General features: G+C 42.5%; 1 protein-coding gene across 1 annotated transcript in view; it reads right to left on the reverse strand.

The window, feature by feature from the left end:
- Positions 1–13,133, reverse strand: part of LOC124805617 (regulator of hypoxia-inducible factor 1-like) — a 228,996-nt gene extending 215,863 nt beyond the window's left edge. The window contains exons 1-4 of the mRNA XM_047266184.1: positions 13,112–13,133; positions 12,818–13,042; positions 9,000–9,187; positions 1,517–1,716 (exon numbers count right to left, since the gene is read on the reverse strand). Coding sequence (XP_047122140.1) covers positions 1,517–1,716; positions 9,000–9,187; positions 12,818–13,042; positions 13,112–13,133 — 635 coding nt within the window. The remainder of the gene's footprint in view (positions 1–1,516; positions 1,717–8,999; positions 9,188–12,817; positions 13,043–13,111) is intronic.
- Between the last annotated feature and the right edge of the window lie 4,539 nt (positions 13,134–17,672).

Consider the following 17,672-nt stretch of genomic DNA (forward strand, 5'->3'; position numbering starts at 1 on the left):
AGATCATCTTTGAAAGTAGTGTCTTCTAGTGTTTGATACGTAGATGATGCCAGTCATATCGCATTATTTATATTAGAGGGCGTAGCCATAAAAAGGGGTAGATTTGGGCAATTGATCAATCATATTAGTTAGGAAATTCATTTGTACCTCTTTATGTCCTTTGGACATTGATATATAGACATTTGTAATATATAAAGTGGTTTTAATCTACAATAAATGTATAAGTGGAAACAGCATTTATCATTTGGAGTTACTAGTTCCCTTAATCATTCATTTATGTTTATGTTGTAATTCATATGTTACAGATCAAGAAGGAGGCGATAATATCACCGTTAAGAGATCCAAAGATCTGCTTCAGGGGTTAGTCAGGCAGGACCAAATCTTCATTTTCGCGTTCATTATTTTCCGTTGCGCACATTCATTTTACACCCGCCTGGAGCAGCATCTTGGACGGTACTGATTACTTCACGCACATCTACACCCCGCAAGCCAATTTATGATGTGTGACGGAGGGCGTCTTCCTGCCTGCAAACGGTCTGTGCCCAGATATCTAGGAAGTACGCTCTCGTAATTTTAATAGTAATTCGCATCGTGCTGCAGAACGCCTCTCCTGTAGTGTATGCCACTGGACCTCATTGAGTATCTCCATGAAGCTTCCGCGTTTCCTGAATGGACCAGTGGCGAAACGTGCTCCTCTTCTCTGGAACTTCTGCTATTCTTCTATCAATCCTATCTGGTATGGATCCCAGACTGATGAGTAATACTGAAGCATCGATCAAACGAATGTTTTGTAAGCTACTCCTTTGCAGGTAGACTACATTTTCTGAAGACTTTTCGAATTAAACTGAAACTGGCATCTTCCTTACTGGTGACTAGCACTTTTTGTCGTTCCAACTTAAATTGCCCTTTACGCTTACTTCAAGATGTTAAGTGGATGTGGATCGTCCCAGTCCATGTTCGGCAATTGTGAATTGGGTGTGCCAATTGTGAATTGGGTGTTTCTACCTGTTTATGCGCAATAGGTTTCATTTTCTTTTATGTTGGGCGCCAACTGCCATTCCTGCAACAAGCGTCGATCCTCTTTAGATCTTTGTACATTTCTCTACATTTTTATATCGTTGCTTCTCCTCTGTATACAATAGAATCACCTACAAAAAAGCCTCAGTGGCACTTCCGACGTTATTCACTTTATACGTATATTGTTAAGCTTAATGGTCCTATAACAATCTCTTGAGATACGCCCGAAGTAACTTCTTTCCGTTAAGAGTTTAGAGTTACATGCTGTGCACTGTTTACTACGAACTCTACAGTTTCCCACAGCTGGTCTTATATTCCGTATGTTCGTATTTTATTAGGGAATGCAGAAATGAATCGAATTCCATCTGGAAGTCGACACGGTATCAAGCTGAGTGCAGTATCTACTGCTTTCTGGATCTTGTGGACGGTGGATAGGGTATAGCACGAAGAATCACAATATCTAAGAAGATGCGAAGTGCTGACTTAGAACTTAACTCACCAGGCGATAATGTCTTCGTAGGTGACAGGCGTGACGTCGGTGCCCGCATGGCAGAAGTCTGCGCCCACGCTGACCTCGAGGGCAGACAGCCGGCCTTGAAGTATGCTCCCCACTGCCTTCTGGACGTCCTGGTGCCGGCAGGACTGTGGGACACACGTTGCCCAGCTCCCCAGCGACTGGCGGGAAATTCGGTGACCTGGCTGTGGAAGTAACAGACAGCTGAAGGAAACAGTAACACATTCATTCATAGAGATCTGGACGGATGACCACAGTAGTAACTATTTTGCAGATAAAATTTTGCATCAATATCCATATCCGAGGGCACACCTGTGGAGACAAAAGAAACGACGCACCACTCAGGAGTTATCTGAATGGGATGAAAATCGGTCGATGTGGTGCACATCTGAAGATAAACAAATGGTTACAATTTCAGATAACTCGGATGATTTACTCAAGAGAAAGAACTGCACATATTCAGTAAGTCAATAAAGCGTTTAGCCAACTCTGGCCCTTATATAAGCAGTTATTCGGCTTGACATTATTGACAGAGTTGTCGGATATCCTCCTCAGGTATGCCGTGCCAAATTGTCTCCAATTGTCGCCTTATATCGTCAAAATCCCGAGCTGGTTGGAGGACCCTACCAATAATGCTAACATTGTCAGTTGGGAAGAGATCCGGCAACCTTTCTGGCCAAAGTGGGGTTTCGCAAGCACGAATACAAGCCATAGAAACTCTCATGCTGTGCGAAGTGGCATTACCTTGCTAAAATGTAAGCCCAGGAAGCTTTCCATGAAGGATAACAAAATGGGGTGAAGAACATCGTCGAAGAGCCGCTGTACACTGTTAGGGTGCTGCGGATGACATCGAAAGGGATCCTGCTATGAAAAGGAATGGCACCCCAGACCATCATTCCTGGTTGTCGGGCCGTATGGTGGGCAATACGCGTGCATGTCCGGAGGAATATTGCATCGTAGACTTTGGAACAACACAGGCACAGCAATATCCTATTGTATCGTTTCGAAAGTGTGGATATTCTCGTGTAGTGGGGTACACTGGTTTTTCATAGCCATTCCCACCTCTTTGATAGATCCCCTTATCCCCACAGTTATTCATTCCAGACAGTAAATTATATGTGTACCAAGTTTGGTAGAGTTCGGCCCAGTGGTTTAGGAGGAGATGTGGAACATGCTTCTGTACTGGATGTTCAAAAATAGTGTCGAATACTTTGAGAAGTAGAACTCGTCAAAACCAGAAAAATAAGTCCAATAAACATGGGTCCGGAAATGCATACTTCCTGCGATAAACAGGTGTTGACAAAAGCCGTTCAACGTGCTGTCTATTCATGACAATGCACCCCTCTGCCCTCCGGCGTAACGAATGACGCACCTTTTGAGGTATACCCGATTATTCTTGAACCCGCTGGCACGCATTGAGTACTCGACCCTGTGGCGTCCGCACATCGTTGATTGGCGTGGGGTAGACCAATTCCTTCAACAGTCGCTATAACCGAACGTCTAGGGGATTGAGGTCCGGCGAACGATCAGGCCAAGGTGTGCCCCCCCCCCCCCCCTCTCCCACGAACAATCCAGCGGGTCGTGATATTGTGACCTCCCCTTCTCTCTTTGCTCCGTTTCTTTCGCTGATCTTTGCTCTTCTTTCTTCCTTCTTCGTACGGCGACTGTATCTCAGGGTTTTCAGTGCAGAAATGTAGTGAGAAGGGGGCACATTTCTCAAAAGAAAAAAACAGGTATGTGCTCTATTTTCTTTCAAAACTATAAATAGTAGCGTAGCTAGTACTACCTATCGTTCTTCTAAACTGAATGAGCGCGACACCACTGATGAAGTTTCAACATCGAAAGAAGTTTATTAACACCAATTAGCTGAAATAAAAAAAAACTCATCCAATCCAGAAGTCACTCACAGTTAGAGCAATTAGTTTCTGATATGTGTTTAGTGGTCATTGATACTTACAAGATCGTTTCAGTAATTCTATCACTGTCCGTTTATGAGTTGCTAAGCAACGTATCAACAAGCTGACTGTACAATGATTAACATTTGTCGTATTCCGCTTCTCGCTTGCTTTAAGCATCAAGACGATTACTATGCCGCTCATGTAAGTCTTTGATAGTTATTATCAACCTAAAGTCCGTAAATTGCGGTTAATGTTACTGAGCCATCCACGCGACCATAACGTCCGATATCCAGTCGCGTGTCTTAAACTCCGCGCCGATATTTGAGAATTCGTGCGCAATTTGTTTGCACCAAAGTCGGGCTGTGGTTCCCTAGAATAGTTTTTAAATCAACTGCGGGTTGTAAATTAACAATTCTATGCTCATTCATGATAGTTAAAGAAGATCCGCACTCGACGACTACTTGAACGCGCACTCGAGCAACACGGAAGTTTTTGTTCTTACAAAGAGAAAACATATCATGCATAATGCAACAAGGTAATTTGCTATGTCAAAACATATTTATATCTATCTCATTAAAACTCATTACCTATTAAATGTTGAACATAATTAAATTCTTTACTCTGCAAATAATCAATAAAATGTATAAATGAATTACATGTATAAAAAATCTCAAGTTGATATGACGTCATAGGTCACTACTTCTTTCTACTCCCCTACAATCAAGTGCAATTGCACAACTTCCAGCAAGATAGGCAACACATTAATGAGAAATTCTAGATAATGTGCTTCAGTTACCCTTTGTGGTAGTACGTATGTCCCTGTTAATCTATCGCCATACTGCTACCCATACATTGATTGAGAATCGGTGTTGACGCTCGCTTTCCTGAATTGCTTGGGGATTTACAATTGCCCATATATGCTGGTAATGGAAATTCACAACAGCATCTCTTGTGAACCGAGCATATTGGATGTGAACAGTGGAGCTGCGGCACCCTTCTGCAACAGCCATTGACAGAACCGCCGTCTACCATGATGATCCTGTGGCCTTAGGGCCTGAACGCAATTGTTAATGAAGTAACCCCCCCCCCCCCCCCACAGATAAGAGAGTGAGACAAGCCTTCTGTTGCTGCTGATCGTCGCACACTCATCTCAGGGGTTTCTTCCATCAAACGTAGCACACTTTCCTCCACGTCAGGTGAGCGGACTGTGCGAGGCCTTCCACTGTCAGCCTTCAGAGGTGCAGAGGTGCAAGGATACCTGTGTAACTCTGGAAAAGTCTGCCTAACAGCTTATCAGAGGGAACTCCCCGCTGTGGAAATTTTTCAGTGTAAATGCCACAGGCTCGCAGGCTACGTCACTTGCTAAACCATAGCGAAATATCACATCCGCCATTTCATTTGTCTAGTATTAGGCTTCATTTGCCAATAAGTGATGGAAGAGAAAAAAATTTAAATGTACTACACCAATTGTAGGTACAAACAGCGCAATAACTGTAAACATACACTGAAAAGCCAAAGAAACTGGTACGCCTTTCTAATACGGAGTAGGGCCCTGCTAGCACGCATAAGTGCCGCAACACGACGTGACATGGACTCGACTAATGTCTGAAGGGAATTGACACCATGAATCCGTAAGAGTAAGAGGGGATAGAGATCTCTTCTGAACAGCACGTTGCAAGGCATCCCAGATATGCTCAATAATGATCTGGGGAGATTGGCGGCCAGCGGAAGTGTTTAAACTCAGAAGAGCGTTCCTGGAGCCACTCTGCAGCAGTTCTGGACGTGTGGGGTGTCTCATTGTCCTGCTGGTATTGACACTTTGAACACTCCCCTGATGACATGTACGGTCCATGGATTCATGAAGTTGTCTCCATACCCGTACACCTCCATTTGCTCGATACAATTTGAAACGAGACTCGTCCGACCAGCCAACGTGTTTCCTGCCATCAACAGTTTAATGTCGGTGTTGACGAGCCCAGGCGTGGCGTAAAGCTTCGTGTCGTGCTGTCATCAAGGGTACACGAGTGAGACTTCGGCTCCGAAAGCCCAGATCGATGATGTTTCGTTGAATGGTTCGCACGCTGACACTTGTTAATGGCCCAGCATTGAAATCTGCAGCTATTTGCGGAAGAGTTGCACTTCTGTCAAGCTGAACGATTCTCTTCAGTCGTCGTTAGTCCCATTCTTGCAGGATCTTCTCCCGGCCGCAGCGATGTGAGAGATTTGTTGTTTTACCAGATTCTTGATATTCACAGTACACTCGTGAAGCGGTTGTACGAGTAAATTCTCGCTTCTTCGCTACCTCGGAGATGTTGTGGCCCGTCGCTCTTGCACCGACTATAAGACCACCTTCAAACTCACTTAAATCTTGATAACCTACCATTGTAGCAGCAGGAGCCGATCTTAAAGCTGCGACAGACACTTGTTGTCTTGTATCGTCATTGTCGATCGCAGCGCCGTATTCTGCCTATTTACATATCTCTGTATGTGAATACGCATGCCCATACCAGCTTCTTTGGCACTTCAGTGTATAAGTGAATGCGCGTCTGGAAGAAGGTAAAACACTATGATACGTACAGTTGAGAGTACTGTAACATAAGACACACAAACACGGTGAAAACTAACGTAGCTTACAACACGACCCGATCCACACGACTGACTGCAGATAACCCAATGGTAGGTGGAGTACTGTGACCAAGAAATCATAATAACCTGCCGACACATTTGATGGAGCGACTGTGCTAATATCCGCAACCAAGCGTCACGCAGCTCCTCCTACAAACACGCGTTTATCTCGGAAAGTATGTGTTTCCTGACCCATGTTTATTGCAATTTTTCTTTTTTCTGTGAGTGCTACCACATCTCAAAGTATTCAACACTTCTTTTTAATACTTATGTATATATACGAACATACACATGCACAACTGTTTTTATAATTTATATGGATTATTGTTAGTGGTTTGTTATGTTAATAGAAATGATGATAACAAATAAAATAATTCTTAAATCGAATCTCATGTCTGCACAACCCTCCTGCCCAAACCCCACTCCACCTAAATGCCACTCTACAGTCGTTGCACATATCGACTTATACGGCACGATTTATTCTACTTTGAGGCTACATAGTATGGGGTTTGACGTTCATGAAATTGCGTTGCGTTGCATTTTGCGTATGCTTTGCCATCTCCTATGGATATAGTTTTGTAAAGAAGTATCAGCTTAGACATTTATTCTGCGTAACTTCATAAATAATTAATTATACAACAGAATCAGGTCGAAAGTAGGACAGTACACTACATTACTTGGCATGCGTCAGGAATGTTGTTGCAACGGCTGCTACCTACCGCGTCCTTTGTCCAGCTCCGGGTCTGTCAGCAAAAATTATTCCTTCGCTCGGCCGAACTGGGCGCATCTCACATTCCGTGTACTTCAAAGTTAGCATTCCCTCCCAGCTTATCCAGTCGCGTCATAGCGAATGCTATGGATGCCAGTTTGTCGATCTCTTCATGCCTCATATTGCTGCTTACTTTAAAATGAATGTGAGCACTTTAAATCGTGTCCAAGTGGAAATCGACACCTGTCCCGAAATACGTCACGTTGAGCATGTAAGTAACCGCCGGCGTAACGATATGAGTCCGGTCACCTTCTTGAACACCGTCTGGCTAGCAGGGAACCTAGCGACACTTGCGTTCCATGGAATCCCCGTTTCCATACATCATTACAGCGCGTAAGCACTGCAGTAAGCACGTCTGAAAAGTCTGCGCTCAGAATACCGGTTTGGAGGGTCTTGGTGCTCGGTTCCTATCTGAGCTAGGAACATTGGACACAAAGTTTTTAATTTAGCCAGGACCAGCGGCCATTGGTATAGCAATTCGAAATTATGTCTTACTGTAGATATGTTGCAGTACGTTAAGCAAGGTATGAATTACGAACCGGACCTGGGGCCAGGCGAATTATGTAAATCAACTAACTCCTTTTTCAAAAGATTTTAAATGAGCTAAAAGTAATGTTCCGATAATAACACCATTTGTATGTGGACAGTTCGGGTTCCACGTGCAAAAACAGTCGTCTTTAAACAGCTCCGAACTGGAGCGAGACTGACGGTTCACCATCGGTGTATCAGACCTTGGTCTAACTTTTAACCGTTTGAAAAAAATCTTGCTTTGTTTGGATTTTACGTGCAAAAAACACGTTTTTCCGGGAGGTTTTTGAAGCGAGCCACTTCCATAATTTAAACCTGTACGTATCAGTTCAAACTTTACAAAAAGGTGGATAAAAGCATGAAGCCCAAACGAAAATTTTTATCTAATATCCTTTATCCGTTTTCGAGGTAAGACGGTTTAACATTTTTCTGGGAGGTTTTTGAAGGCCACCACTTCTGTAATTTTAACTTGTACGAAGGTAGATAGAGGGATAAAGTCAAAACAATACTTTCATTCAATAGGCTTTAGACGTTTCCAGGATACGATGTTTTAAAGTCGAGCTAAATGTAGCGCATAAAAATTCAGTCTTACTATAAAATTGAAAACTGTCTTTCCAAACTCTAATTTTATTCGAATTTTACGTGCAAAAAACACGTTTTTGTGAGGGTTTTTTTTTTTACGAGCGTCACTTCTGTGTTTCAGATATGTGCAAATAAGTTAAGATTTTGTTAGGAGGTAAACAGATACATGTAATTAATGATCGTCCTATTGTTTTATGAAAGTTTTATCGGTTGCCACCATATAAGCAACATGGACTGGGTCAGTCGTTGCCCGAGTCAACAAAAATCTGAGTCGATTGTCAAGCTATTTCGATCTGATGTCAAAATTGTGGTAGAGTAAAAGTTGGGAAACAGAGTGAAAAATGCTCCTATTGTAACACAAAAAAGGAAACCATGTCTTGGGCAGAGTTGGGACTCGCAGTTTCAGATATTCTCAAATCAAAACATCTTGACATTCGCTCTTTTTCAAGAGTTGTCCCTACTTCGCCAGCTCAGTGAGCTCTCTTAAATCCACCCCCTGTCACATGTATGGTGAGGGTGTAAGTATAAATAGACACAAATCTATGAGCTTATAGAGAATGGGAAGCATCTACAATAGGAAGCATCCGAGAGCGGGTGTGCATCTGTATTAGGAAGTATCCCAGAATGTTGATGGAGGCATCCTAAACTTTAATAAGACGAGACGCTGCGTCATGTTGCACGCCATGATAAATGCCATGATGGATGGCATGGTAGCATGTGCCATGTTATACGACATGACGTATGTATCATGCTACTTTACTTGACACGACGCATTATATGGCGTGACATTGGTACGAATACAAACAAGTAAAAAAGTGAGAATGTGTCAAAATTTCTTGATTTAAATGTCTTTGAAGCTGCCAGATAAGTCGAAAAGCTAGTTCCCTTCTTTTACATCCTTAACTCTACGCAGGACATATTAGCCTTTTTTGTGTTACGATAGGAAAAATTTTCATTCCGTTTACTCGATGCATGTCTACAGGAGTTAGTTTGATTTTTAATTTGGTTTCCTAGTGGAGCAATATGTATAAATAATAATGCAAGGTGCTGAGAGGTGAGTACTCACATCGGATAGGCTGCCTTCCACCATTCTGTGAGCGTGCATCAGGCTGTCGATCTCATCGTTGTCGACGCGATAGTCGATAAGCGCCAGACAGTACCTGCCATTTGCCGCTAGGCATTGGTCGAAGTCGCCCAGCTGGTTCACGTTGCCATTCAGAAGTCCCGACGGCAACCGCGCTGTCGCGTCCAACACTGCAACGGTTCATTACTTATATATATATACTGTACACAATTTGCACTAGTCGTTTCATAATCATAGAAAATAATACGCATCACTCATTTAACAACATGTCTACTGATTAGTAAAATCGGTAATGAAACTAACTTTTATTTAAACCTTTAGTGAGTGTGTCGCATGTATTCGTTCATGGATTGCTCGTTCTCAGTGGATTCGAGAGATTCATTCGTCAGCAGCATTATGTGGCTTATAGCTAATGGGAACGAGTTTCAGGAACGCAGGTGTTATAATGGTATAGTTAATGCTTCCTCCACTAGATGGTACGTATCACCAGCCGAGATAATGTTTTCTCAGGCAGTTATAATTTTTTCATTGTTTATAATGGTAAGGACTTAACTTATGGTAGTTCTTATCCCGATAAAAAAAACTAACTTCTCCAATTGTCTTGGACTTCTCTAACGATCTGATCTGTAACGTTTGTTGTGGTTACCTTGCCAACTGGTACACCTGTCTAGATCTGGTTAACAAACTAATAAGAAACGACACCGAGGTTTTCGACACATTGCTGCAAAATAGAAAGTCTTAGTGAAACAAGCAAATGTTGACGAAAGGCAAGGAAAAGAGACACGTCTTGGTGGTCAGCGTCAGCACGTTCCGTCGTTCCGTGACAATACATTTCAAGAAGTACATTGAAAGAACAGTTCGTGCAAAAGTCAAGTGTTATCGCGGATTACAAGAATATGGGAGGCGTGGATAGGAGCGGTTCCCAGTCGCAAAGTTAACGAATGATAAGGAGCAGAGTGAAAAGGATCTACATGTTTATTAGATGTTGCATGCTCCAGTGCATACGTCCCACAAAAAAAAGAAAAAAACGGTGGTGAAAACAGCAGATTGGAATTCATAATTATTCTCGGGGAATAGCTGGCCGTATAGTCTCCAGCAAAGATGGTAACACTAAGAATGCAATGGGAACTCCACTGTTGAACACAGAGGAGTGAGCGTATAGGTGGAAAGAGTGCGTTAAAGGCCTCTATGAGGTGGAAGATTTATCTGATGTGAAAGGAGAAGAAACAGGAGTCGATTTGTCGATTTAGAAGAGATAGGGGATCAATATTAGAATCACAATTTAAGAGAGCTTTGGAGGACTTAAGATAAAATAAGACAAAAGGGGTAGATAGCATTCCATCAGAATTTCTAAAATCATTGGGTTCGATGAGTCGGTGACCATGCCGTAAAATGAAACTTCTTGGATTGGTTTATGCATTCTGACACGGAGTGTGGTGCGAGAATATTTTTAACAATCGCTGTAGTGTTGGTCCTGGCTGTAGACTACTTTCGGGCTACTTTGGAGTCAGGACACATTGCAGCATTCAGTTGTACGGTACAGTCAAGAAAACTGAAGGATTGATGACGCTTGACAACTTTATAAACTGTTGTTAGTTCTGCAGCAGCAACTGTCAATTCTTCCTGGGTATGTTCTTTAATCATGAATGTCAATGCTACTGCGAAGCTATCTGCATGTTTTTTCGTAGAAATGTGATGCCCCACACCCGCCTTACTTCCATGAGTTACTGAGATGAAACAGTTACATATCTCACAAAACGCTTCCTGATCCGTACATCCTTTCTTGACAAAAGACCACTCTTTTGTACAATCAACCAAAAAGTGACACTTTCTGTCTCCATCCTTAGGCATTTTTGTAAACTATGATAAGTTTATTAGAAGATGAACAGTCGACAATAACACTTTAGTCATCGAAGTCACGTCACTATACACTTCACGTCCTATATATCCGCAGTAAGTACTTCAAACGCTATTAACTTGCACTCGTTGTTCGTATTGCGTTTAGAAAGAATCATCTTATCATATCGCTGTTCATATGGAAACTGTCCGATTCTTCAGCGTAGTGTTGCTATAATAGTTCCAGCCCCGCATTACTGGAGAAGGCCGATATTTTCTCGAATAATGACGCTAGATCAAGAAGGTGCTTGCATCGTCAATTCAGGATACGCAACATGAAACGTTATCTGTGCGACGACCTTATCAACATAAACTGCATTTACATGTTGTGCAAACAAACGGCGTTACGTCAGTACGGGAGCCAAGCTCGCAACAGTATTTTGCAAAAATGGGAACAAAATTGGGTCACGTCGGGACGAGAAGGTCCATAACGGTGACGGTCCCGATATACCGGAACGGATGGCAATCCTAGTTACACAGTTACCAATATTTGTTACTGAGCCCCAATGCTGCATACCGTACTATCGAAATGCTAAAACACCATGTATGTGTTTCGTTCTTTTACTGTCATAGTGATTTTGCTTATGGACAGAATTAGAAGCCTAGACATGTAGATTACAATAACAGTATATGGAGAACTACTTGGGTGTTTCTTATGTGACTTCTGCAACCAATTTCATGTAAGTTAAAACTCTCTTCTTTCAAGTGTACTTTTATAAACATGGTACTAATAATTCTGTTACATTAACAGTTTCTTCACTCACTTCTTGGTAGAAGAACATAGTTCTGAGGGGTGTTCAAAGCACATAGTTATAAGTACGAAATAACACTGTGGGTATAATTGAAGTCTTTATTCAAAAGTATTCATCAGAGGTCTGAACAAAACTATTCCACTGTTTCCCGAGCCGAAGGATTCCTGTCCCCAGAATTCCTGTGGCTGAGACGTGAGCCAGTCCTCCATTGTCTTCTTCAGTTCGTTTTCCGAGCTAAAGCGCTTTTCTTTGAGATGCTTTTTTAGTGGACCGAAGACAGGCTAGTCTCAGGGCGACATGTGCGGGCTGTAGGGCGAATGCCTAAGCTGCTCTCGCTTGAATTCGGCCGTTACACGTTGTGTGACCTCCGACGCGCGTTACCTTGGAGCAGAATCACACCCTCCGTGAGCAATCCAGGCCGTTCTCTCTTCACGGACTTCCGTAGGTTACGGAGAGTCCCAAAGTACACGTCACTGTTAAAGGTTTTTTCGTACTCCAGGAATTCGATGAGTATCGGACCTCTGACAGCGAGGCTTAACCTTGCCTGCTGAGGGCACAGCTTTCAAACTTTTAGGTGGAGGTGACGACGCATGCATCCATTGCATAGATGTCTCACTACGATATCCCAAAGCGGCAAATTTCAGCTTGTTTGGTTGCTATGACTTTTCGTACCTTTTCATTTGAACACTCCTTACATAAATGTGAAACACGATATTTTGTGCGTTCTGCAGATTCCTGTAGAACATACACAATATTGTGCTTTTCATTTATAATCAGTGTATTTATGGTCGAGTATAGCTAAGGGCGAGACCAGTTTAAACAGCAATAAATGTATAAAGATGAAGTGATAGAAAAGATTTTTGTTTACTTCACTGAAATCCGTAATTAAAAAGAAAACAACGCATACAGGACAAAGACCATGAGATTTTCTGTCACTTTACTAATACAGCAGGTAAATATGTCATAATTAGTAATTAACTGGGTAATAAATATAGGTCGTTACAATTATAAACTCACTGTACAACAAAGAAGAAACGAGATCTCAGAACTTAACTGAAAAATGTAGAATAGGGAATACAAGGAAATCCAAGGCTTCCACAATACTTTTAGCTCTATATACTACGGCTCAGTTACTAGTATAGCCACACTTACTCTTGAGCGCTATAATGTGCAGGTTCAGTGCTGACTCCATCAAATGAGCAGTGTCGTTTCCACACTCTTCATTGCCAACCACTTTCAGGGATTCGTACAGAGGAGTCAATGCAGACAGGGCTGACCCCACGAGTGTCCTTGTCTCCTCAGTGTCAGATCTGACGGCGGGACAATAATCGCTTCCATTACTCCAGTCGCACACGTTGCTCCTGTCGAGTTCTGAAACTGTACAAGAAAAGCTAAATTTAAATCAAGACTTTGTAGAAGTTTGAAAGGATACTCTGCATCAAGTACCAAACAGTTCAGATTCTTCCATTTTAGCTGAAAATGCACATGACTATAGGTTACATGCTTTTACATCGTCGCTCGAATAGCAGCAAATCGCCCAGTGCATTACTGGCCCCCATCAAGAGTGCGACAGGATGCCCTGTAAACACGCAGCAAAATACTTGACACGAGGTGGTTGTACCAGGCTATGGAAGAAGTAGATGTGCGAAAGGAAATAAGTGTGTAGGTTAAGCGGTGCCAGTGTAATATGAAGAGAGCTGAATATAAAGTGGAGAATATTTAGTCCGATTGTTGTACTGTTTTTAGCGTTCCTTAGCTCAATCAGGGAAAACGGAACTCTTTATAGGATCATTTTGTTGTCCGTCTCTCTGTCTGACTGACTGTTAAAAACCCTTTTTCTCAGGAACAGATGGATGCATCAAGTTGAAATTCATGTGACACACGAAGGTCTACAATCTGTTTTCAGTGCAAGAAATTGAAGCTGCTAAGTCAATGCAGTCAAAAGATACGACCATGTATGTCACATTTTTGATACTAGAGAACTCACTCATCAAAACCTATAGGGTACTTCCCGTTGACGTAGAATCGTGAAATTTGACAAGAAGCAAAGTTTCACAGTAAAACCAAAGGAAAAAATCCGAAAATTATTTATCTGTCATATAAAACGAAAATTTTTGTCATTTCTAATCAGATTGTCTGTCTAAATGTAAGCGTAGGCTTCCGCGGCTATTGTCGCCTTCAATAAAATTCTTCTGGGTTGTTGACCGCGTTATCAATATATAAAATTGTCCAACGTTTCGGCCACTGTTGCAAGTGGCCTACCTCAGAGCTGAGAATTTCGTCTGTTAAGTTCCCTTTCCGTAAGGAAATGGTAGATGTACTAAGTTGAAATTTATGTCACTTACTAAGGTCTATGGTCCCCTAGCAGTAGAATAAACGTTGGCTTCTAAGTGAATCCAGTAAAAAGATACGACCATTTATGTCACATATTTTGATACTCGCAAACTCACTCACCAAAACCTAATAGTACCTAGAATCTTGAAATTTGGTAAGAAGCAAGGTTTCACTGTACAAGTAAAGGAAAAAACCCTAAAACTGCGAATTAGTTATTATATCCACGAAATAAATTATCATCTGTCTGTCTGTGTGTCTGTTTGTCCGTCCGTTTGTTAAGCCCCCCCCCCCCACTCAGAAACCAGTAGATGTATCAGGTTGAAATTTAAGTCAGCTTCTGAGAGTACTAATCCCAAGGCGAATGGAATACTTCAGCGTGTCAAATTACGTAGGTCTCATCAGATCTTGTACAGATCGCAGACATGAGGGTTGAGTGTATAGTCGGTAACGTGCACGGCATCCTTACATTAGATAGCAGATGCTCCCCCATCTCCCCCCCCCCCCACCCGATGCCCCCCCCCACACCCCCCCCCCCCCCCAACCACCAACCCACACACACGGGACACTCGATTTTCGAGGTTATACAAGCACTGGGTATTTTCGGTGGTATCGTATCAATGTTGTCTCGATCTAGGGAAGAACCGCCACCGCCGAAGCTTACTGTTGCTGGCAGCAAAGTGTTGACCATAGAGGACTGATTATCGAGGATTATAACAGCGGACAGAGAGGACAGAGCAGCAAGTTATTCGCCAATCCAAAATTGGACGGCAACAAGCGGTGAAGAGCCTTATCATGCATAACAACCTCCTCGCTACGGACTACGGAAGTCACATCACTACACATACACAATCTGATCAAATATAAGTATCCGCAAAGCTATAAGTGGACATTAATATGAGATGTCTCCACCCTTTCCCTTTATGATTCTTTGAACTCTGCTTGGGACGCTTTTCATGAGCTGTCTCAATATCTTTGTTGGAATGGCAGCTCATTCTTTCTCAAGAGCCGGATCAAGTGAAGGTAGCGATGCGGGACGCTAGGGTCTGGAGAGAAGTCGACATTTTAGCTCATCCCAAAAGTATCAGGTCGGGACTTTGGGCAAATCAGTTCATTCCAGGTTTATTATTGTCCACAAGCCATTGCTTGACAGTTGCTGCTTTACGACAAGATGCAAAGTCATGGTGATGCAAGCAGTCATCGTCTTCGAACTGTTCCTCTGCTGTACACGATGCTGAAAAACCTGTTCAAATTCTTCCACATTTAGTGTTTCTTTAAGCGCAATGAGGGGACCAAGCCTCAGTCACAAAAACACCCCCAATAGTATAACTCCACCACCTCTGTACTTCACAGTTGATGTTCGCGTGATTGCAAATAACGTCCATTCGTCAAACAAAAACCTTTCCATCAGACTGCCACACTTTTCCCTGTCATTCACTGTTCAGTGACGCCGCTCTTTATATCACCTCAAGCGTCGTGTGGCACTCACTAAAGAAATGTAAGATGTATGAGCAGCTGCTCGACCATCGTACCCTATTCTTTTTAACTCCCTACATACAGTCATTGTGCTATCTGGACTGCTGGAAGGACTTTGGAACTCGTGGATGAATCCTTTTGTTAATTCCACGCGATTTTCTACAAAGATCCTCCGCAATGCTCGATGGTTCCTGTCCATCAGTACATTAGGTCTGTCTGGTCGTAGGTTAGTCGTGGTTCTTACTTCGCATTTCCACTTAACAGTCACATCATCATCAGTCGACATGGGGAGTTTTATAAGGGTTGAAATGTTCATGATAGTATACTTTTATGGCTGAATACGTGTACGTCGATAAATATAAAGGGTGATGCAACCCGCTTGTCAACACGGTATGTCAGTGCAACACCTCCAGTGCATAAGTGATCAAAATCCTGAACACGTCTGGGAAGCCACCGAACGAGATGTGCAACCTTTACATCGCTCTGATTTTGGGGCTACGGCTGTCCGGTGAAGGATGAGCAAAGGTTCCCAACCCTTCTGATGTCTCGTGGAATCAAAGTCACGATGTATTGCTGTTCTCACCAGTATCTACAAGCTACCAGGTCGATGTCTCTAATTCAGTTATTCAGTGTTATAGCTCGTAGTTATGCTGAGATTAGCGTATATGCTGTAAAGTCACCACTGTGCGATAAAAGCGCGGTAAAAGATCGACTGTATTAGTGAGTTGCGGTAGACGTTGGTACATAACAATAGCAGAGTACGAAAACGTCGAAATCACATGAGAAGATTCAGTCAACTGGTGGAGTATTCTCGCGTAAGAAATGTTTAGACAAGAAGAAACGGGACCCCTAATATACCTGCCACTCTCTCTCACCAGCTAAAAATACAGAATACCATTGTGCTACTATATGTGAAATCGTTTGCAAAATATGCTAGCCCGTTAGAGAATCACACTGTCTGATCATACGCAGTCATCTCAAAAATACGCCACTCCATTATGGAGTCGGACTTTCCAATCGTGTGCAATTGCTTGCAAAGTACGCAAACCCAGTTATAGAAGGCCATTGTTCGATCAATTACAATCGTTGGCAAAAGACACAAATTTGAATACAGTGAACAGACACGGACAGTACATAATTTTGTGAAAGAAATCTGTTGGGCACGAGAGAGATTTGATCTCGGACATCCCCCTTTGCAGTCCAACACTTTGACCATCTAACCATGTCACCGCAGGTATTCACATTCGCTCGTTGTTGCACATCTTGAGCTTGAACCGTTCACTGTTTTGAGTTTTCTTCTTTTTTTCACAGTTCAGTGTTCGTGCTTGATCTGTGTACAGTTTTTGACGGGCTGTCCACTGGCCCATCTTATCACTAAATCTGAAGAGGCTGCGATGGGGAGTTTCCCCTGTAAGAATGAGCTGTAGCTAATCTCCCGGAAACTAACTGAACCACTCTGTATTCATTGTCATTTACTCAACTAGTCTTATGAAATTTCTTGTAAATTAGTAACAGCTGTTTCCCTTACTTTAAACACAGTTAACTGAATTTTTAACTATGTACCAATACCAAAGTAGGCTATTCTATCTGCTGAAAACTATCAGGAGATATAATAGTGGATATTAATATTTGATGTGTCCACCCATCGCCTTTATGACAGTTTGAACTCTGCTATGGGCACTTTCAACGATGTGTCTAAATCTCTTTAAGAAATAATGGCTCATTCTTCCGGAAGAGCCGAAATCAAAGAAGCTAGTTATGCTGGACGCTGGTGTCAGGAGAGTAATCCACGTTCTAGGTTATCACAAAGGTTCAGGTAGGGACTTCGGGCATTGAAGTCCATTACAGGAATGTTACTGTCCACAAGCAATTGCCTGGCAGGTAGTTTTATGATGGGGTCCATTCTCATGCTACTGCAAACAATCTTCGTCTCCGACCTATTTCTCTATTGTACTCAGTACATAATGCTGTAAAATGAGTTCAGATCCTTCCATATATAGCGTTTTCTTGAGCCCTTTTTACACGATCGACTTTCTTGTCTCGACTGACTTCTTGACACAAGTGAGTCTACTGTATCGCCCCTGGCATTTTACATATTGCCCTCTGCCTCCAGCTGTTATTTCCGGTTACACGTCAGCGGTAAAACTGAGCTCTTTGCGTGAGCTATCTGTTGTGGAGATTGACTCCTGAACGGTTAAAG

This window comes from Schistocerca piceifrons, chromosome 7, assembly GCF_021461385.2.
Source record: "Schistocerca piceifrons isolate TAMUIC-IGC-003096 chromosome 7, iqSchPice1.1, whole genome shotgun sequence".
Lineage (NCBI taxonomy): Eukaryota > Metazoa > Arthropoda > Insecta > Orthoptera > Acrididae > Schistocerca > Schistocerca piceifrons.